Source organism: Belonocnema kinseyi, chromosome 2, assembly GCF_010883055.1.
Source record: "Belonocnema kinseyi isolate 2016_QV_RU_SX_M_011 chromosome 2, B_treatae_v1, whole genome shotgun sequence".
NCBI lineage: Eukaryota > Metazoa > Arthropoda > Insecta > Hymenoptera > Cynipidae > Belonocnema > Belonocnema kinseyi.
Genome location: NC_046658.1, coordinates 139230646 through 139253022, shown reverse-complemented (window position 1 = coordinate 139253022; position 22377 = coordinate 139230646). Strand labels below are relative to the sequence as shown.

At 25.2% G+C, this 22377-nt stretch overlaps 1 protein-coding gene across 2 annotated transcripts in view; it reads left to right on the top strand.

The window, feature by feature from the left end:
* LOC117168176 (protein eiger) overlaps positions 1–18408 on the top strand; it is a 50387-nt gene extending 31979 nt beyond the window's left edge. For both annotated transcript variants that reach the window (XM_033353624.1, XM_033353623.1), the window contains exons 5-6: positions 7152–7514; positions 17867–18408. In XM_033353624.1, coding sequence (XP_033209515.1) covers positions 7152–7514; positions 17867–18094 — 591 coding nt within the window. In that variant the 3' untranslated portion in view covers positions 18095–18408. The remainder of the gene's footprint in view (positions 1–7151; positions 7515–17866) is intronic.
* Positions 18409–22377: the final 3969 nt, after the last annotated feature.

Below are 22377 nucleotides of genomic sequence, written 5' to 3'. Positions count from 1 at the left end.
TTTGTAACAAAATAGTTTAATTTGAAGCAAAAGTGTCTAATTTTCTACGGAATAGTTCAATTCTCACCAGAAAGTTAATTTTGAACGAAAAGGATTAATTTTCAACTCAAAACGATTATTTTGAACAAAAAAGTTATTTTTGAACCAAATAGAACATTTTTTAAACTAAAAATTATCAAATTTCCAACAAAAAATTAAAATAATAATTTTTAGTTCCAAAAATTTCATTTTCAAAAAAAAAAAATTGGTAACAAAATAGTTTAATTTGAAGCCGAAAAATACATTTTCTAGAAAATAAATAAATTTTCAAAAAAGTCAGTTTAAAATAAATATATGATTTTTAAACAAAAAACGATCAATTTTCTTCAAAAAATGAAACAGGTAAGTTCAAAAAATGGATTTCCAACAAAACAAAAAAATGTATAACAAAAAAGTTTATTTTGAAACCAAAAAGACTAATTTGCTACAAAACAGTTCAATTTTCTATCCAAAAATATTTATGTTCAACAAAAAAGTTAATTTTCAAACAAATACGTTGAATTTATATCTAAAAACGATCAATTTCCAACAAAAAATGAAATAGTTTTTGTAGTTCAAAACATTCATTTTAAAAAAAATTTGTAACAAAATAGTTTAATTTGAAGCCAAAAGACGACTTTTCTTCAAAAAAGTAAAAAAAATTAATTTTAAACCAAATAGATGAATTTTAAACAAAAAGCTTTTTTTCACAAAAAATGAAATAATTAAATCTGCACTTCAAAAAATTTCAGCCAAAAATCAATTAGTTAAATCTTAAATTGAGGAATTTAATTTTCTTTCAAAAAAATTCAATCAAATAGTTTAATCTTAAAACAATAAAATAAATGTTTAAAAATTACATCAACTTTTTTTACAAAAAATTTTTTTCTTGACAATTCAACAATTGTCAAGAAAACAATTTAAATTTACAATTAAAAATTTAATATTTAAATAAATTTTCAACTATAAACTATCAAATTTCAACCAAAAATCGATTTGTTTAATTTTGAGATAAGAAATTAAATTTGTAACTAAAAACGCTGAATTTTTAACTTAAAGAAATGATTTTTCAACAAAATAGTTGAATCTTCAACCAAATTTTAGAATTTTTAACGAAAAGGGTTCAATTCTGAACCAAAAATATAATAGTGGACTTTTAAATTAAAAAAAAAAATTAATTTTCAAAGAAAAATAGTTCAATCAGGTTGTATTTTTTTATTGGTTTCTATCAATTAAGTAAGTTTTTTCAATACAGGAGGAAAGAGAAATATTCCTTAGGAAAAAAACTCATTATCATTTTTTCAAGAATTTCGAAATTTACAATTATGAAAAGCTTTAAAAAATAGGACAATTTTTTATTGCTTTCGACATGTAAAACTTTTATTTTAAAAGTATGCAAATAACTCAATTAAAAAAGGAGGTGCTTCATGTTTTCAACAAATTGTATCTTGCACTACAAATTTCCTAAGAACAATTTTTTTTTGTTCAGTGCTAAAAAATATAGCTGAAAATAATTTTTTTATAATTTTTTAGCCAACAGGTACAATATTATGAATTTTTTATTTAAAAACTGAACACATTAATTTTTTTTCTTCTTTCTAGTGCTGAAACTCAACTTTTTTTCGTTTAAAATGATCAGATGAACTTTACGCTTTTAATTCACTAATTGTACAAATTTTTAGATTAATCTAGAACTGCCATGTTGTTTATTTAAGTAAAAAATTTCGTTCCGCAAAACTTTTCAGAACCAGGTCGCTGATCAATCTCTAGCTATCACCCGAGGTGAACAGCTTCACAATGTCACCATGTAAAGCTCTTCAAATCATGTTTTTTTAATTTAAAATTTTTATATTTCAATTTTTTCTGAAGATAAAAATTGCTTTTTATATTTTATGCCTCTAGTTTAAAAAAACTTTAAACCACAAGATTGGATTTTTTTCAGCGCATAATCAAGACATTTTCAGTGTCAGAAAATATTGTCGTTAATTTTTTTTTCCTGCAAAAAGATATTTATTTGATCTACCTCGTATTGTTAACATTTTATGTAATTTGATAGGAAACGCGACAAACGAGTTCGGAATAGCGGTTTTCAGATCGTCCTTGTATGATCAGATACATTCCTCCATAAAAGTAAAAAAAAAAATATACGTGAAAGAATCTTGAAAGGAATTTTGCGTTTTCCTCGATTCTAGCAAGAAAATAAACATCAAAGGTTTCCCACCATTTTTATTATTGATAGAAAAAAGTTTTCTGGCCCAATTTTTAAATGAAAATGCATATAAAATTACTTTTAAATCAAAATTGCGCATGCGTCGCGTCCTCAACTAGATTGGTTACTTCTAGCGCGCTTTTTAAAAATAATTAATTTTGTTTTTCTTTACAATTGTTTACAATGAATAATAAATATAAACTCCACAAAGATTTAAAAAATGGTTTTAAATTCATATTTTTGAGAAAAAAGGTTTCTCTTTCCCGAATAAAAGAGTTGGAAGGTTTTTTAATAATTATGAAAGATCTGAGGAGAAATGGTTTCGGTTTTATTTTAAAAGAATAATTTTAAGTTTTAAAGATTTTAAAATGTGGGTCAAAGAATATGGAAGACTTTGAGGCCATTTTTTTCAAGATTTACAATTTTTTAGATAAACTGAATTTTGTCAGGGTGTTTTAAATGATTGCTTTGTAAATAATTTCAACAGAAAATCCAAAGAAAAGATCGCAAAGCATTTGTAATTATTTCCTAACAATTTCAAAGAGTGTTTGAAAGATATAGAGCGAAATTTTGCAATTTTGCAAAAAAAATTCAGGTTCATAAAGAAAAATTAAAATAAATTTTTATTTCGAAAAATTAATTTGAAGTGATTATGTAAAAAGATTTTAGAAGATTTCAAAGATAGTCAAAGAAGAATCGGAAAGATTTTAAGGCAGATTTTTTAATTTTGAAGAATAAATAAAAAATTCAGGAAACATTTGAATAATTTTTAGAAATTAGAAGGTTTAGAAGGTTTAAAAAGATTAAAAAAGAAAAGAATTTTCTTACATTCGTATGAAAAATCTAAATAATATTTTATTTTGAAGAATGTAAAAGAATTTCGAAAGTTTTCCAGAGAAAAAACAAATTTTCTTTAAATTTCTGGGAAAATTTAGAAAATTGTAAGGTAATTTTTTTAAACTTGGAATGAAAAAAAAATTCGTTCTTCATCACTATATTCAAAAGTGTTTTAATATCCGGAACTAACACAAAATAACGAAAAAAATAATAACAAAATCATAAATTAACTAGAAAAAAAATTGCCGCATTATAAAATAATTGAATTGTTAAATTTCCGTAAATACTTTTATTCCTGAAATTTAAGTTTGACGAAATTTAAAATTTGCCGAAAATAATTATTAAATTATTAATTAATAATTAATTAAATTGTTTGACTTATTTATAATTCTATTAATAGCTTATAAATTAATAATCCATTTACTATGTTCAACAATTATTTTTAAATTCGGGATTTTATTTTTTTGTTAATTAGAAATCTTTTCATTATTTGGAATTTTGAAAATTTTATAATTTGATAATAATATATATTACCAGCTATTCGGTTAAAAAGTATGTAACTTTTTTGTTGAAAATTAACTAATATTTTCTTAATATTTGTTGTTTAAGAATTTTACCTATTGGTTGAAAATTTTTAGAAATTAAATTATTCGCTCGAAAGTTCGATCTACCTTAATAACAATTTTTTTTAGTTTCAGATTTATTTTTTAGTTAAAAATTTATTTCATTAACTGAAAATTTAATTATTTAGTTGACAATTCAGTTTTTTGTAGGTTAAAAATGAATTTTTTAAACAAAAAATTAACTATTCGATTTATAGTTAGAAATATATCTTTTTAGTTGAAAATTTAATTATTTTCCTGAAAATTCAACTATTTATTTCATAATTTGTTTTTTTGTTGGTTAGAAATTAATTTGATAAGCTGAAAATTTGACTAATCCATTATTAGTGGAAAATTTACCCTTTTTAATTGAAAAATAAATTATTTGGTTGAAAATTAATATGTTTTATTGCACAACATTTTTTAGCTAAAGATTCATAATTTTATTTAACAATTGTTTTCTCTGGTTAAAATTACACTATTTTGTTGATAATTAGTCTTTTTGTTGGTTCACAATTATTTTCATAAAATGAAAATGTAACTAATTCATTTATAGATGAAAATTGATCTTCTTTAGTTGAAAATATATGTAATTTGTTTAACAAAATTTTTATTTACAGAGTCATCATTTTAATTAACAATTTATTTCTTTGAATGAAAATTTAATTATTTTGTTGATAATGCGGTTTGTTGTTGGTTATACATGAATTTTTTTAACTGAAATTTTAATTATTCCATTTATAGTTAAAATGTAAGTTTTTAGTTGAAAATTCAATTATTTGATTGAAAATTTAAGTCTCTAGCTTACAATGCGTAATTAAAAATTTGTTTACTTTAAAAATTTTCGACTTAAAATTTGTGTTTTTAAGCTTACATTTTTTATTTAAAGAATTTTAAAATGATTTCTTAAATACTTGAACAAACAAAAAATAAAAGCCTTTCATGTTGAAAATTTTGGATGAAAAACATTTTTATTTGATAAATAAATACATTTTTTTCAATTTATCTGTACTTTAAGCAATAAAAAGTGAACAAAACAATTCGACAAAACGATTTTAAATCAGTTCAAAATTTAAGAATTTTCAGATTTTAATTTTAAGACTTAAACGGTTTTAATTTGAAACTCTTAGTGATGACACAAATGTGAATGTGTGACTGAAAGTTTATAAACTATTTTCAACTTAAAAATAACTTCAAAATAATATATTTTTAATTAAAATATTTTTGTTAAATTTTAAATATTGTTTCAGTTGAAAATATTCAATTTTTAACCCATTCAATTTGAAATTTTTAATTTAAAAAAAGATGAATTATTGAATATTTAGCAATATTAGAATTTTTATTTAAGACAAGTAAATTGAAACCAAATATTTAAATGTAAAGAATCTTTAACTCATTTGTTAGACATAGAAAACCTGGAATCGTAAAAATTTCGAAGAGCCTTTAAACTTTGAATGTTACAATTTTAGTTTTTGTATTTGAAAAATGTTTAATTTGTAAGTGAAATTTTTAAGTTTTAATCTATAATTAGCAAATGAATATTTGTAGAAAAAATTGAGTAATTTTAAGAGATATTTAGGAGTTTTAAAAAGATTTAATATTATCATGCAAATTTTAAAAAGTTTTCTTAAAATCTTCTCGAATCTTTTTGAAAAAATCAAATTTCGCCTACAAATAATAAATTTTCATTGTTATTTATACATCCAAATTGTAAAGAAATTTTCTAAAATTTGCAGAATTTTCTGAAAATTTTAGAAAAAAATTCAATTTATTTTTACAGGTATTTCGAAGTTCTGAAACAATATCAAAAAATTTTTTAATTTAAAACAAATTTAACACAACTTCTAGATTTCTCAAGATTTTGAAATAAAAACTTAAAGCTTTTCAAAGATGTTTAAACTATTTAAATATAAAATAATTTAGAGCATTGAAAATGATAACGTGGATTTATATTTTTTTATATTGAAAAATGTAAGTAGCTTCAATTGTATACGCTTAAATTATTGAGCATTTGAATACAACATTTGTTAATAAAGAACTTTTAAATGAAATTTGAAAAGTTCAACATTTAATAATTCCATTTTTTAAATTTCATTGACCGTAAAAAATGTTTGCGAACCGGGAAAGGACTTGAAATTTATTTCGTCGATTAAAACGGCCACCCTGTTTTTGATTTAAAGATTCATAATTTGAGTTAACAATTCATTTCGTTGGGTAAAAATTAAACTATTTTGTTGACAATTCTGTTTTCTGTTGTTTAAAAATTAATTTTTTAAACTGAAATTTTAGCTATTCCATTTATAGTTAAAAACGTATCTTTCTTAGTTAAGACTTCAACTATTTGCTTAAAAATTTATGTATTTTGTTGAAAAAAAAACTGTTTAGTTGAAGATTCATCTTTTTAGTGAAAAATTCATGTCTTTGGTTGAAAATGTAACTATTCCACTTATAGTTGACAATTTATCTTTTTCAGTTTCAAATACAATTATTTGGTTGAAAAATGATGTATTTTTTATTATTTTTTTTTGGTAGATTTTTTTGTAGATTTTTGGTAGATCCTCGCGGCTAAAAATTTTAAGTATTTGGTTGAAAATGCATATATTTTGTTTTAAACATTTTTTTTTAGCTCAAGATTCATCAGTTTAGTTAAAAATTAATTTATTTGGTTTAGAAATGAACTATTTTGATGATAATTTATTTTTTTGTTGGTTAAAAATTAATTTTATAAACTGCAAATTTAACTATTCCACATATGGTTAAAAATTTATCTTTTTTAGTTGAAAATTCAATTATTTGGTTAGAAATTATGATATTTTGTTAAAAATTCATCTGTTTTGGCAGAAAATAAATCTTTATAAATGCTACTGTTTGATTTAAAATTAATCTGTTTTAGTCGAGGAATTAATTATTCTGTTAAAAACTCTGATTTTTTGGTTAAATTTAAAATTTAAAATGAAATGTTTTATTTGTTCAAAATATCAACTATTTCATTTGTTATTGAACATTCAACTTTTTGGTTGAAAATTCCACACAGTGTTTAAAAGTGAAACTGCTCTCTTCAAAATTGCTTTTCTTCCTTAAAAGTTTATAATTTTACTTGAGAATTTATCTGATTGGTTGAAAATCGAACTAATTTGTTGAACGTTCATTTTTTGTATTAAAATTAATTTTTTAACTGAAATTTACCTGCTTAATTAAGAACTTAAATGTTTGGATAAAAATTAATTTTTTTCCTGTAAATGCAAACATTCTGTAGAAAGCTCTTTTCGGCTCGAAAACTTAACATTTTCGGTAATCTTCTTTTCTTTATTGATACAAAATATTTCCTAATTGAAAATTCGTCTGTTTGATTTAAAAATTCATCTCTTTTGATAGAAGTTTCATATTTTTCGGTTAAAATAGCAACTATTTGTTTGTCATTGTATGACCCCTAAACAAATCGATAAACAAAATTATTTAAAAAATTGGTATGCTATATTTTGCAGAACTTGGAAGAGGCGATAGCCTCAAGGTCACTGGGTCGAGGCCTAACAAGACGTCATCTGAAGGTTCCGAGACAGGTGTTCGCAGTGCATTACGGAGGAGACAGCAGCCTCTTTTCTGATGATGATGAGCACACCGGAAATGGAAGAGCGAAGCACAGCGAAGGCATCTTCAAGGCTTGGAAAGCCAGCGATTGGGTGGCGGATTTAGGAATGAACAAGCACTTTTTCCTCTCTGAAAATGGAAGACTCTCCATCCAGGAACCAGGATTATATCTTGCTTATGCCCAAATCCACTACTTGGATGAGCATGACGAAAATGGATTTCATATGCTCGTCAACGGCAGACCAATCCTCCAGTGCATGGTAAGTACAATTTCATTAATACCTCCCTTCCCTTATCTCCTCCCCTCCCTTATTTCCTCCCCTACTTCTCTTCCTTCATTTCCCCTCACTTTCTGTACTTCCTCTTCCCCACTTTTACCCTCTTTTCCACTCTCCTTACTTCCCCTACTTTCCCTCCTCTAATTTGCCCTCACTTTCTCTCCCTTCAATTCCCTTCACCTCTCCTAAATTACCTTCCCTTATTTCCCCTACTTTCGCCTTTTTTCCTTCCTCCCATTTTCCCTCACTACCCCTGCTTCCTCTCTCTTCATAACCCTTACCTCTTATTTCCTCTATTTGTTCTCTCACATTTCCCCTTATTTTTCCTCACTTTCCACACTTCCGCTCACCTGATTTCCCCTTTCTTCAATTTCCTTTTCTTTTCCTCATCCCCCGGCACTTTCCCTATTTTACTTTTCTTCATTTTCACCACTTTCTATCCCCTTATTTACCCTCTCTTTCCCATACTTCCCATACACTCACTTCCACTTATTTTCCACATTTTCTCTTCCTTTACCTCGTTCCTCTTTATTTCCCCTATTTCCTTCCCCTTTCCTCCCTACTTTCTAGTCCCTTATTTTCCCCCATTTCTCCAACTTTTCCTCCATTATTTTTTCTTCATTGTCACGGCTTCCCCTTTCCGTAATTTCCCTTCTCTTGCCCTACTGTCCCTCCTCTAATTTTTCTTCACTTCCTCTACTTTCCCTAAACTTATTTCTTCTCATTTCGCTTACTCCCCCCCTTTAAATTCCACTCACTTTTCTTAATTTCCGACCCTTCATTCATATTTTTCCCCATGATTTCTTCCTCTCATTTCACCTCACCTGATTTCGCCTTTCCTCAATTTCCTTTTCTTTTCCTCATTCTCTCTCATTTCACCTCATTTCCCCTATTTTATTACCCCTCATTTTCCCCACTTTCCATTATCTTATTTTCCCCACTTTCCATCCCCTCATTTCCCCTATCTTCTCCTCTTCCCATACGCACACTTCACCTTATTTTCCACATTTCCCCTCCCTTAAATTCATTTTTCTTTCCCCTATTCCCCCTTACTTCCCCTGCTACTTTCCCGTCATTTTCATTAACCATAACCCCTCATATCTTCTCATTTTTCATACTTCCCGTCCCCTGATTTCCTCGCCCTTCAATTTATCTTTCTTTTCCTCATTCCCCTTAATTTCCTCTATTTTCCTACCCCTTATTTCCCCTACTTCCCAGTCCCTTATTTTCCGCTATTTCTCATACTTCCCCCTCATTTCTCCAACTTTTCCTCTTATTTTTTTCTCTTCACCGCCCCTATTTCCCCTCACCCTGATTTCTCCTCTCTTGCCGTGCACCCCCTTTTTTGCCCATTGTCCCTCTAATTCTTACTCCCTTCCCCTCCTTTTCTTCCCCTCATTTCCCCCCACTTCTGCTACTGCCCCTTCATAATTTCTCCTAATTCCCCTTCTATCATTAACCTCATTAACATCACTTGCCCTAGTTTCCCTCCCCTCACTTCCCATATTCTCCCTCTTCCATAATTTTTTTACATTCTCTCTCAAATTTCCCTTTATTTAAGCTACTGCGTCTATATCCCCTTTCCTCATTTTCACTCACTACCCTTACTTTCTTTAACTCATTTCCAGTTGTTTCTTCTACTTCCCCTTCATACATTTTCATTCCCTATATTTTTCCTTCACTTATTTCCATTCCCCTTACTTCTCCTACTTCATCTCCCTTAATTTTCTTTCACTTCCCGACATTTTGCATCCCCTCACATTCTCTCAATTCCCTTTCAAATTTCTTTTCCATTCACCCCCTTTCGCTCCACACTTTCATGAAGCTCATTTTTCCTAATTTCCATCTACTCATTAACCCCCATTTCCTATACTTTCCCCTTATTTTCCATCATTTGTTCTACTTTCCCTCTCCTCATTTCTCCTCACTTTTTATAATTCCCATCCTCTCATTTCCCCTCCCCTCATTTTGCCCATTTCCCCTTATCTACCCTGCCCCCTTATTCCCCCTCACATAACAAACATTTAAATATAAAAAAAGAAAAGATTTTCTACATCATATACCACAAAATTCTCACGAGCATGAGAATATGCTCGTAAATATGATGCTCCTCTATCAGGGTGGCCGCTGGACCGAGAAACCTGAATAACCGGGAAATGACCGGGAATTTTATGAGAACGGGAAAAATCAGAAAATGACAGTGAATTTATTTTTTTACCGGGAATTTTACAAATTTGTAGAATAATAAAAATCCATCCAACTTTCTTTGATTTTAGGTGTTTAAACAAAAAAAATTAGTCAAATTATGATTTTTTCAATAATCATATTATTCAGTTTAGAATGCGTAATTCGAAAATCATTAACTTTGAAAATGTTATATTTTAGAGTTTTAATTTTTAAGCGTATATTTTAATTAACAGAATTTTTAAATTCAGTTTTAAAGACATTTTCAGTTGATCGACGGTGAATATAAATTAATTCGTGATTTTTTTAAGCTGAATATTGTACTTTAAGATTTAAAAAGTTAATAATAATTGATTTTATAAGACGATTCGGAGTCAGTTCACAATTTTAGAATTTTCAAATTCTAACGTCAAAAATTAAACTGTTTCAATTGGAAAGTCTTCTTAGTTAAACAAATGCAAAGGCCCGATTGCAACTTTATAAACTATTTTCAATTTTAAAATAATCTATTTATAGTCAAAGGCTTTTATTAAATTTCAAATATTACTTTAGTCTAAAATATTCCTTTTTAAACCATTTAATTTGAAATTTTTCAATTGAGAAAAAGAACAATTACTTAATATTTAGAAATATCTGACTGTTCATTTAAATTTGAAAGAATATTTAAAAATATTTCGAAAGATTTTCACAATTATTAAAAATTAATGTGGAAGATTTTTTCAATTTGGCAGGATTAAAAAAAAAGTTAGGAAAAATTCGAATCATTTTGAAAGATTTTGAGAAGTTTTGAAAAAAAGATTTAAAATAATTTTAAAATTTGTTAAATGTTCAAAAACATGTAAATGTTTAATTATTTTGAAATAAAATTTTGAAGCATATAAAGGATTTTTAAAGTATTTGAAATTAAAATAACTTTTAAAATGATTTAATTTTGCACATTTTTAAATGCATTGATTGCTTCTTCAATTTATGGCATTATAGCATTGAAAATGATAACTTGGAATTTTTCCTTTAGGGTTCGAATTTTTTTCTTTCACTGACCGTGAAAAATTTTTTAGAACCGGGAAAAGCTGGTCATTTTTTCTTTGATTAAAACGGTCACCCTGTTTTTGAAAAAAGTAAATTTTTTATTTAATTACTAAGAAATGAACCGAAAAAATGCAAAAGATTAAATGGTAAATATTAGATAATTTTTGTTAATCGAATTTTTTTATTTAATTTTGTGTTCTGTTACTCTACGAATGTTTGAAGTTAGATACATTTTTATCAAATGAGTTAATTTTTCGCACTCAAAAGTACAATTTTTTAGAAAACAGTTTACTTTTAAACCAGAAAAAATGAATTTTCGACAAAACAGTTTATTTTCAAGCAACAAAAATGAATAATTTTCATCCAAATGTTCGAATTTGCAAGCAATAGCAGTTTCATTTGAAAGAAAATATTTGAATTTTGAAGCCAAAGAGACGAATTTTTTGGAAGGCAATAGATTTTTCATCCCGAAAAGTAGAATTTAAAAAAAAAAGTACATTTTCAACTCAATTTAAAAAAACTAATGTATGAAATAAAATTTAATTGAATCTATAGGAATTTAAAAGAAATGAGAAGAATTCGATTAAATTCATAAAAATGCAAGGTAAATTAAAAAGAATTTTCAAATATTTTTAAGAATTCATTAAAAGAAGACAGTGTCCATCTGAATAAGTTGAAGCGAATTCAAAAGAATTTAAAAGGATTCCGGATAAACTCATAAAAATTCAGAGTGAGTTAAAAACAATTTAAAATAATTCAGTATAAATGCAAAAAGTCTACTTAATTGAAAAAATCAAAAGTATATTCCATTGGCTTCAGTGAAATTAAATTAAATTTGGAAGAATTCAAGAGAATTCGAGAAAAATTGATGAAAGTCATAAGAATTTGACTGAATTAAATCAAATTAAAAAAAAGATTGAATTAAATAGATTGGGAGGGAATAGAATTAAGGGAAAATTCAAGAGGATTCAAGTGAATTAAAAAAATGAATAAAATAAAATTTGAGGGAATTTATAGAATTTTATAGGAATATAAGGGAAATGAGAAGAATTCAATGCAATTCATAACAATTCGAGGTAAGTTTAAAACAATTTTAAAATATTTTTAAAAATTCATTGATAAAGACAGGGGTTATCTGAATAAATTGAAGCGATTTCAAAAGAATTAAAAATAATATAGTATAAATTAATAAGAATTTAAAGGGAGTTCAAAACAATTGAAGTTAAAATGAAAATAATGGAAAAAATCAAAAGTATATAGCATTGGTTTCAGTAAAATTGAATTAAATTTTGAAGAATTCAAGGTAATTCGAGAGAATTTGATGAAAGCCATAAGAATTTGAGTGATTTTAACAATATTAAAAAATCTATTGAATTAAATAGATTAAATTAATTAATATAAAATGATTTAAGTTAATAAATTATTTAAAAAAGGAATTAAATTAAATTCGAAGAAATTTCCATAAATTTAAGGGAAATGAGAAGAATCCGATGAAATTTATAAAAAAATTAAAATGAATTAAAAAATATCGAATAAATAATTTCCATTTGTTTTACTGAAATTAGATTGAATTGAGAAGAATTCAAGGAAATTCGAGAGAATTTGATGAAAGACATACGAATTTGAGTGATTTTAACAATATTAAAAAATCTATTGAATTAAATATATTAAATTAGTTAATGCAAAATGATTTAAGTTAATAAATTATTTTAAAAAATGAATTAAATTAAATTCGAGAGAATTTAGAGAAATTTAAAGGAAATAAGAAGAATTCGATAAAATTCATAAAAATTCAAAGTGAATAAAAACACTTTTAAAATATATTTTTTGAATTATTATGTTTGAAGTGAATTTAGACAAATTCAAGAGGATTTGATGATGTGCCTAAGAATTCCAGGTGATTGCAAAGAAACTTTAGGGTGAGATCGAAAAAACTTAAAACAAAACCCATTCAATTAAGTGGAATTAAGTGAACTTAGAAGAATTCAAGTGAATTAAAAAAAATACAGGGTAATCTAAATAAACTGAGGTAAATTCCAAAATAATTAAAAGAATTCAAGATAAATTCACACCGATTTAGAGTGAGTTTCAAATGAATTCAAATTATATTCAACATAATTCAGGCAGATTCAGGGTAAGTTCAAAGAATTGCAAAGAATTGAAGAATTCAGAAGTGTGTTCTATTGGTTTCAGTAGGAAATTGGATTGAATTTGGAAGAATTCCAGGGAATTTAAGATAATTTTATGAAATTTATAGAAATTTCAGTGAACTGAACAAAAATTAAAAACTTTAATGAATTGAGTAGATTTTAAAGGGAACATAATTCAGAGCAAATTCAACAGGATTTACGTAAATTGAAAAAAATTAATTATATAAAACAGTTTTAAAAATATTTTTTAAATTCTTTACTTTTAAAATGAATTTATAAAAGTTCAAGTCAATTCAAAAGAACTCAAGTAAATTCATAATAATTCAGAGTGAATTTAAAAGAATTTAAGTTGAATTCAAAATAATTCAGTTTACATTCAAAAGAATTCCAATGAATTGAAAAAATCGAAAATATGTACCATTGGTGTCAGCAAAATTGGATTGAATATAAAAGAATTCAGTGAAATTCAAGATAATTTGATGAAATTCATAAGAATTTGAGTGACTGAATAAAAAAAATTGGATATGAGTGAATTGAGAAGAATTGAAGCAAATTAAAAAGGTTACAGGGCACATTGAAATGAAGATGGTCGAATTCAAAAGAATTTAAAAGAATTCAGGGTAATTTAATAAAAATGTATAGTGTATTTTAAATAAATTAAAGTGAATTGAAAAAAAAACCGAAAATACACTCCATTCGTTTCAGTCAAATTGGATTGAATTGAGAAGAATTTAAGGGACTTTAATTAGATTTATAATAATTAAAGCAAATGGAACTGAATTAAAAAAGTAGAATTGAGTTAATTAAGGAGAATTTAAGAGAATTCAAAAGAAGACAGGGTGCATTTAAATTAAAGAGAAATTGATAAGAATTCAGAGTAAAATTCAAATGGGTTCAAGATAATTGAAAAAAAACTTCAAAAAATCTAAAGTATATTCCATTTGTTTCAGTAAAATTGGATTGAATGGAGAAGAATTCAATGAAATTTAAAAGCATTTGTTGAAATTCATAAGAAATTTAGTGAATTTAGAAGAATTAATATGAATTCAAAAGAAGAAAGGGCACATTGAAATAAATCAAAACAAATTCCACAGGAATGAAAAGAATTTAGGATAAATTAGTAAGAATTAATAGTGAACTCCAAAAGAATTCAAGTGAATTGAAACACATTTTTAAAGTCCAGAAAATATTCAATTGGCTTCAGTAAAATTGGATTGAATTCAGTACAATTGGAGAGAATTCAATTAAATTCAAAAGACGACAGGGTAAATTTAAATAGATTGAAGCAAATTCCAAATAAATAAAAAGAATTTATAATAAATTAGCAAGAGTACATAGAGAATTCTAAATGAATTAAAATGGATTCAAAAAAAAATTTGAATCTAAAATATATTCCATTGTTTTCCATACAATTGGATTGAATTGAGAAGAATTGAAGAGGATTCAAAGGAATTTCATGAAATTAAGAAGAATTAGAGTGAATTGAACTGGATTAAAAAAAAGTAGAATTTAGAGAATTAAGAAAGATTCAAGTGAATTCGAAAGACGACAGGTTACATTCAAATAAATAAAAGCGAATTCCAAAGGATTTAAAAGAATTCAGGAAATTAGTAAGAATTCATAGTGGACTCCAAATGAATTTCAGTGAATTGAAAAAAAATTTAATTTGAAACATATTCATTTGGTTTCAGTAAAACTGGAGGGAATTGAGAAGAATTTGAAGAAATCTGATAGAATTTGATGAAATTCAAAAGAATTCAGGATAAATTAATAATAATTCATAAAGAATTCTGAATGAGTTCTAGTTAATTGAAAATCAATTTGAATCAAAAATACATTCCAATGGTTAAGAATTAGAGTGAACGGACATAAATTAAACAAAGTAGAATTGAGTGAATTTAGAAAAATTTGATTTAATTAAAAAGAAAGTAAGGTAAATTTAAATAAATTGAAGAAAATTCCAAAGAATTAAATAAAATTCAGGATAAATTAATAAAAATTCATAGAGAATTCTGAATGAGTTCAAGTGAATTGAAAGACAATTTGAATCCAAAATATATTCTATTGGTTTCCATAAAATTGGATTAAATTGAGAAGAATTCAAAGGAATTTAAAACAATTTTAAAGAATTTAATGAAATTCAATAAGAATTAGAGTGAATTGAACTAAATTAAAAAAAATTGAGTTGAGTGACCTTAGAAGGATTCAAGTGAATTCGAAAGTCGACAGGGTACATTCAAATAAATTTTTAAAAAGTTCCAAACAAATAAAAACAATTTAGGATAAGTTAGTAAGAACTTAGTCATTTCTAAATGAATTCAAGTGATTTGAAAAAAAAAAAATTTATCCAAAATATGCTCCATTGGTTTCAGTTAAATTGGTTTACATTTAAAAGAGTTCGAGGCAATTTAAGAGAATTTTATGAAATTAATAAGAATTAGAATAAATGGAACTGAAAGTAAAAAATCGAAAAAAATTATCTCTAGTGGAAGATGAAAAAAGAAAAAATACCTACACACATTCTAAATTAGAATATTGACCCGTTATGTCGTGGACGATCATTGTACAAATTTACACAATTATACTTGCACATCTGGCAAGTGGCAAAGCGCTAAACACGAATACGAGCACATTAACTTTGGTACAGTTAAGAATTTTCTAAATGAAGATTTTTTTTAAATTGGCCATCCTCTAGAATAGAACTTTTTTAAATTACCGGATCTTTCCCCTATTCCCCTATTAACACTTTAAAAAAAATTCTCCTTTTCCCCCATTTTGAAGAAACTTCCCCATTTATCTTTTTCCGCATAAATTCAAACTGAAATAATTAAACAAAATAAGAAAATCCAACTATTTTTTATTGAAAGGGAATTATTTTTATTGAAAAGTCTACTATTGAATTTTTGATTGAGAAATTATCTTTTTTATTCGAAAATTTCATTGTTTTCTTATTTTTGGTTTGAAAATGTTAATTATTTATTTGAAAATTAAACAAATTGGATAAAAAATCATCCCTTTTCATTCGAGATTTATACATTTTTTATTTAACTGTATTTTTTTAGAAAAATAATCTTTTTGGCTCGACATTTCAACAATTCAGTTGACATTTTTTTTATTTCTTTACTGAAAAATATTTTTTTGTTAAATTTTAATACTTTTGTTAAAAATTCCTATATTTAGTTTAAAAAATTTAATTATAGTATCACAAATCCAACAATTGTTTAAAAAATCATAACTGTGGTTCAACAATTTGGTTGACATTTTTTTATTTCTTATGTAAAAAGTAATTTTTGGGTTGAAAAATAAACTACTTGATTAAAAATAAACTTTCTTTTCGAAACTCATGTTTTAGGATTAAAAATTTATACTTTTTTCAAGTCATAAATCAATTTTGGATTGAAAATTCAACTCTTTTATTGAAAATAAGTATTTTTAGTTAAAAATTTTAATTTTGTATCAAAAAGTCAACAATTTTTTTTTAGGAATTGTCTTTTTGACTCGATATTTCAACAAATTAGTTAACATTTTTTATATTTCTTTACTGTAAAACCTTTTTTTTGTAAACATCAAGCCCTTATTCCAAATTCGTATTTTTACTTTGAAAATTTAATTATTTTATTAATAATAAAAAAATTGGTTCAAAATTCATTTCTTTTGGCTGAAGATTTAAATGTTTTGTTAAAAATTCGTCTTTCTGGGTTGGAAAATAAATTATTTGTTTGAAAATAAACTTTTTTGATAAATAATTCATATTTTCAGGTTGAAAAATTAAACTTTTTTGTTAAAAATTGGTCTTTTTGTCTTAAAATTTCAACAATTTGATAAAAATTTTCTTATTTCATAACTAAAAAATTATTTTGAGTTAAAAATTCAATTCTTTTATTGACAATTCGTATTTCTAGTATGAAATTTTATTTATTTCATTGAAAATCCAACAATTTGCATAAAAAGTCATCCTTTATGGTTCAAGATTAATATATTTTATAGAAAATACGTCTTATTTGCTTGAAATTTCAATAATTTGGTTGACATTTTTTTAGTTTTACACTGGAAAATTAAGCTGGTTTGGTAGAAGATTAAAAAATTACCTATTCGGTGGAAACTTAACTTTTTTATTAAAATTCATATTTTTGGTTTTAATTTAACTATTTGCTTAAGAATTCTTCTTTTTCAGTTAAAAATTCAAGTAATTAAATAAAAATTAATTTTTTCAATTTTGGTTAGATATTTATTCTTTATAAGTTGAAAATTCAACTATTTGTTCGAAAATTCATGTATTTTCTTGAAAATTCATCTTTTTGGTTCGAAAATTAATTATGTTTCTGAAAAAGTCAATATACATATTTCGACTTTATATCTTAGGGATTTAAAGTTAATTAAAAAGAATTCTAAGTTTTTATTAAATACGTTATTTTAATACGTTACTTTTCGAGACAAAGAGGGGGGGGGGCAAGATGGCCAAAGAGAGCGGGGTGTGTGGGGGGGGTAAAAATATCTTAAAATTGTTAACTTAGTTTATGGAATAGTTTATTGTCTGTGAAGCATGAAATTAAAACCAGTGTATGACAGTGGGGCTACACGGGAGAAGTGAAACTTTGATGGATTAACTTTTGAGATTTTTCGCGAGGAATCATCATAATCTTTCAAGAGATCACATAGCGATAGAGTGTTGACAGACAGACAGAGAGAGAGAGAGAGAGAGACCATATAAATGATTTGGTTAGTGTGGCAGTAGTGGGGATACCGAATAGAAGTCTTTACAGCAATTGAGAATCGTCGCACAAAAGGGAGATGCCATTAGAGGTAAAAGAAACAGTAAGGATAATGCGGCAGTAGTGGGGATGTTATTGCAGTTGTGGGGATGCGGAAGAAGCGTCTCTAGATTCGATCTTTTTTTTCAATTCACTACCGTCCAGAAAGAAGTTACAATTCAAAAATTAATTTAATGAACTTTTCCGGAAATTTTTTCAGGTTTACAGTCCAGGAACAGGACACAAGAGTCGAACTTGCTTTTCGGCGCAAGTAACAGTTCTAGAAGCAGGTGATCTCGTAATTTTGAAAGACGTTGCTGCAGCAAGGTACACACTTTTCCAAAAAGACAAAAGTTTCTTTGGTCTCGTAAAACTTGGAGACTGGAGGCAGACTCCGAAGCATCAACAGCATTCATCAATTTCACCAGAAAAATCTCTAAACTCATAATTTCTTATTTTTCAATTGCTGGACTATTTTTATTGTTTTTTTTTTCTTTTTTTTATAATATCTCAATGTACTCAGTTCACTTGGAGACTTTTTCTGACTTGAATAAGGATTTTATAAAATTTTACTTGAAAGAAATTTTTTATTTTGAATTCTGTAAAGTTGGTAGATCAGAATATGAAAAATTACATGCCATATTTGTAGTCTTCTGTAGATCTATAATATATTATTAATTATTTTGAGCTTTATCGGTAGCGATCTCATGTACGTGAACCAATTTTTTTTTACTGAAGCTGTAAATAAATTTAAGTTTTAATAAATCATTTGTAATATAACCAGAAATTCTGTTACAAATTTTTTTCCAGATTCCTATTGATAGCAAACTTGCGAAGATGAATTGTCAACCCAATTGTTGAATTTTCTGATGAAAAAGTATTAACTGAAACTACAAAAAGTTGCATTTTTAAGCCAAAAAGGCGGATATCCTACAAAAAACTTGCATTTTCTAAATAAAAGTTATTTTGGATCAAAGTTATCAAATTAAGTTTCAAACCAAAAAGAAAGAATTTTCAAGTAAAAACGATCAATTTAAAAAAAAATTGAATAGTTCCATTTTTAGTTAGAAAAATTAACTTTCAACCAAAAAACTCGATTTTAGAACCAAATACATAAATTCTCCAACAAATTCTTGAATTTTTAACCAAACACAGTCAATTTTTAATCAATAATGGATGAGTTCAATTTTCCGTTACAAAATATTAATAATAAAATAATAATAAATAATACAAACAAAGACAAATTTACAACAAAATAGAAAAATTGTAAACCAAATTCTTTAATTTTAAACTAGAAACGATTTATTTTTATTTAAAATGGAAATATTTAAATTTTCTGTTAAAAAATTAATTTTCTTCCAAAAAAGAACGAATTTCCAACAAAAGAGCTAATTTTTTAACAAAAGAAATAGATCTTCAACTAATTAAATTAATTTTTAACAAAGTAGTTCAACTTTTAATCAAGCAGCTGAAATATCAACCAAGTCAATAAATTTTCTACCAACAAAAATAAATTTTTAACCAAGTAAATCAATTTTCTACTAAAAACTATTAATTTTCAACCAATAATGGTTAAATTTATATAGCTTATAGTTCAATTTATAGCAAAAAAAATGATTTTCAACTATAATTAATCCATTTTTAACTATAAATGGAAGAAGGTAAATTTAAAGTTAATAATATAAATTTGAACTAAAAAAGAGCGTATTTTCAACTAAAAACTATGAAATTTTTAACAAAAAATGGAAAAAGTAAATTTTAAGTTGAAAAAAACTTTCAAGCAAAAAAAAAACAAATTTCATCTAAAAACCACTAATTTTTAACATAAAATTTAAAAGTAAATACTTAGTTTACCAAATTAGTTTTTAACAAAAAAGAACGAATTTTAAACAAAAGTTCATTTTTCAACGAAATAAATGGATCTTCAACTAATAAAATAAATTTTTAACAAAGTAGTTAATTAATTAAATTTTAATCAAATAGTTGAATTTTCAGTCAAGAAGTCAACTCTTTTAACAAAGAAGAATTCATAACAAAATACATGAATATTTAACAAAATTGTTGAATTTTCGAGTAAAAAAGATCAATTTTCCATTTTTTCCATCAATCTTCGATTTTCAGTTCACAAAATTAATTTTCAACTAAAAAATGGTTAAAAAATTATAGACGATCGAATTGCAACCATAAATGAAAAAAGGCAAATTGTGAGTTAAAAAAACTAATTTTCAAAAAACAGCGACATTACTACTAAAAGCGATCAATTTATTAGGAATAATGAAATTGCTAAATCCTCAGTTAAAAAATGACTATTCAACAAAATAAACTAATAAAGTAAATTTTAAACAAAGTTTTTCAACTTTCAACTAAATAATTGAATTTTCAATTAATAAGATCAAATTTTGACCAACAAAATATACAAATTTTCAACCAAATTGTTGCATTAAATAATTAATTGGTTAAAATTGATACAGATCAATTTTCATTTAATAATAAAATAGTTTAATTTTCCGTTAAAAAAATTAATTTTGAAGAACGAATTTTTAACTAAAAACGCTCAATCTTTATTCAGAAATGGATGAAACCAAAGAGATGGGACTTATCTAATAAAATGAATTTTTAACAAAGTGCATATTGCAACGTTCAACCAATTCAATTTTCTATAACAAATGAGATATTTACTACAAAATATATGAATTTTCAGTCACTAATGGCATAGTTAGAATTTCGGTTAAAAATTTAATTTCTAAACAAAACGGAGTGAATTTTTTAACAAAAAACGATCAATTATTAACCAATAATGGGATATATAAATTTGCAGGTAAAAAAGTTAAATTTAACTGAAAAAGAACGAATTTCTAACAAATGAGTTAAATTTTTAACGTTTTAATCGTAAAAAATAACATTAACATTTAATCTTAAAAAGCATTTTAAAAAATTTAAATTTCTGGATAAACAACACAATATTCGAAAAAATTAATAGAAAAAAATTGTTTACCAAAAAATGATCTAAAAATGTATTATTAATTATTTTTCATAGGATGCGTAGGTTTGGCTTTAATAGTAAAAAATAAAATTAAAAATCTTCAATATAACATTTTTTAAAACCGACACGAAATACGAATAAAATGAACAGACAAACCTTTACACAAAAAGGAATCATCAAGTTCTGAATCATTTTTTGATAGGACGTGTGGTTTTTCTTTTAATCGTAAAAAAGCTTTTTAAAAAATTTAATTTTTTTGATAAAGAACACAAGATTCAAAAGAAAACAATAAATAGAGAAAAGTTCTTTACAAAAATTATCAAAAAAATTCTGATTAAAATTTTTTTGATAGGATGCGTAGTTTTTGTTTTGATCGTAAAAAAAGGCATTACAAATCCGATAAATTTTTTTTTGTAAACTACATTAAATAAGAAAAAAAAGAACAGACAAGAGTTTTTTTCCCCAAAAACGATCTACAAATTTATTCAGTATTAATTTTTGATAGGAATTTTTCGTTTTAATCGTGAAATAGCTTTTTAAAGAATGTAATTTTTTAAATAAACAACACAAGATTCGAAAGAAAACAATGAATAGACAAAAGTTGTTTACTGAAAAATCATCGAAAAATTCTTATTAATAAATTTTTGATAGGACGCGTAGTTTTTGTTTTATTCGTAAAAAATAACATTAAAAATCTAAAAAGGAATATGTTGAAAAAACGACACGAAATACGAAAAAATGAACAGACAAAAATTTCTTTTCCCAAAAACGATCTACGAATTAATTTTGTATCATTGTTTGATAGATCGCGTAGTTTTTGTTTTAATCGCAAAACAACATTTAAAAAAATTAAAATTTTTGGAGAAACAGCACAAGCTTCAAAAAAAAAATGAAAAAACAAAATTTATTTACCAAAAATTGATCGCAGAATTTTTTACTAATTACTTTTTGATACGAGGCGTAGTTTTTGTTTTAATCGTAAAAAAAAAAAACATTTAAAAATTTGTTTTTAATTTTTGGAAAAAAGGCAAAAACAAAAAAATGAATAGACAAAACTTGTTCAGAAAAACAAGATCGACAAATTTGCTTTAAATTAGTTTTTGATGAGACGCACAGTTTTTATTTACTCGTAAAAAATAACATTGATTTAAAAAATAAATTTTTTAGATAAACGGTACTGGCTGAAACAAAGTGTTTCTTAACCAAATTCTTTGCCTAAATTATATGCCTAAAAATTTGTTTTGAACAATGTTTTTAAAAAGACTCACTTTTTTGGATGATACAATTGAGGAACAAATGTTAAGATGATAATAAAAAAATTGTATATATAATAATATAACAGAGTTGAACATAATATGAAAAAGCACAAATTTTAATCGAGCGCGAATACGTAATGAGAATGTGTTCGTTAAAGCCGAGAGAGCTTTAACAAAAGAGAATTCACAATCATCAGATTACAGTTGTCGATGGTTTGAACTTTTATTTAAAAAGGACTATGCATCCAACAGACGCGCTGGCAGATTTTTCTTTATTGGGTTCTATTAATAAAACGTGAAAAAAGGAAAGTTTCTCGAAAGTAGGGAACAAAAGAAATTCTTTAAGAATGGAGCTAAAAAGGAAATAAGGGAAAGAGTGTCAAATTTCTATTTAGATTTTAGATGCTTTACTTGTGTCATGTAAAATCACTACATTTTTATTTTTTTAAGCATTTCCAAGAATTTTTATTCAGATTTATATTTTTATATATT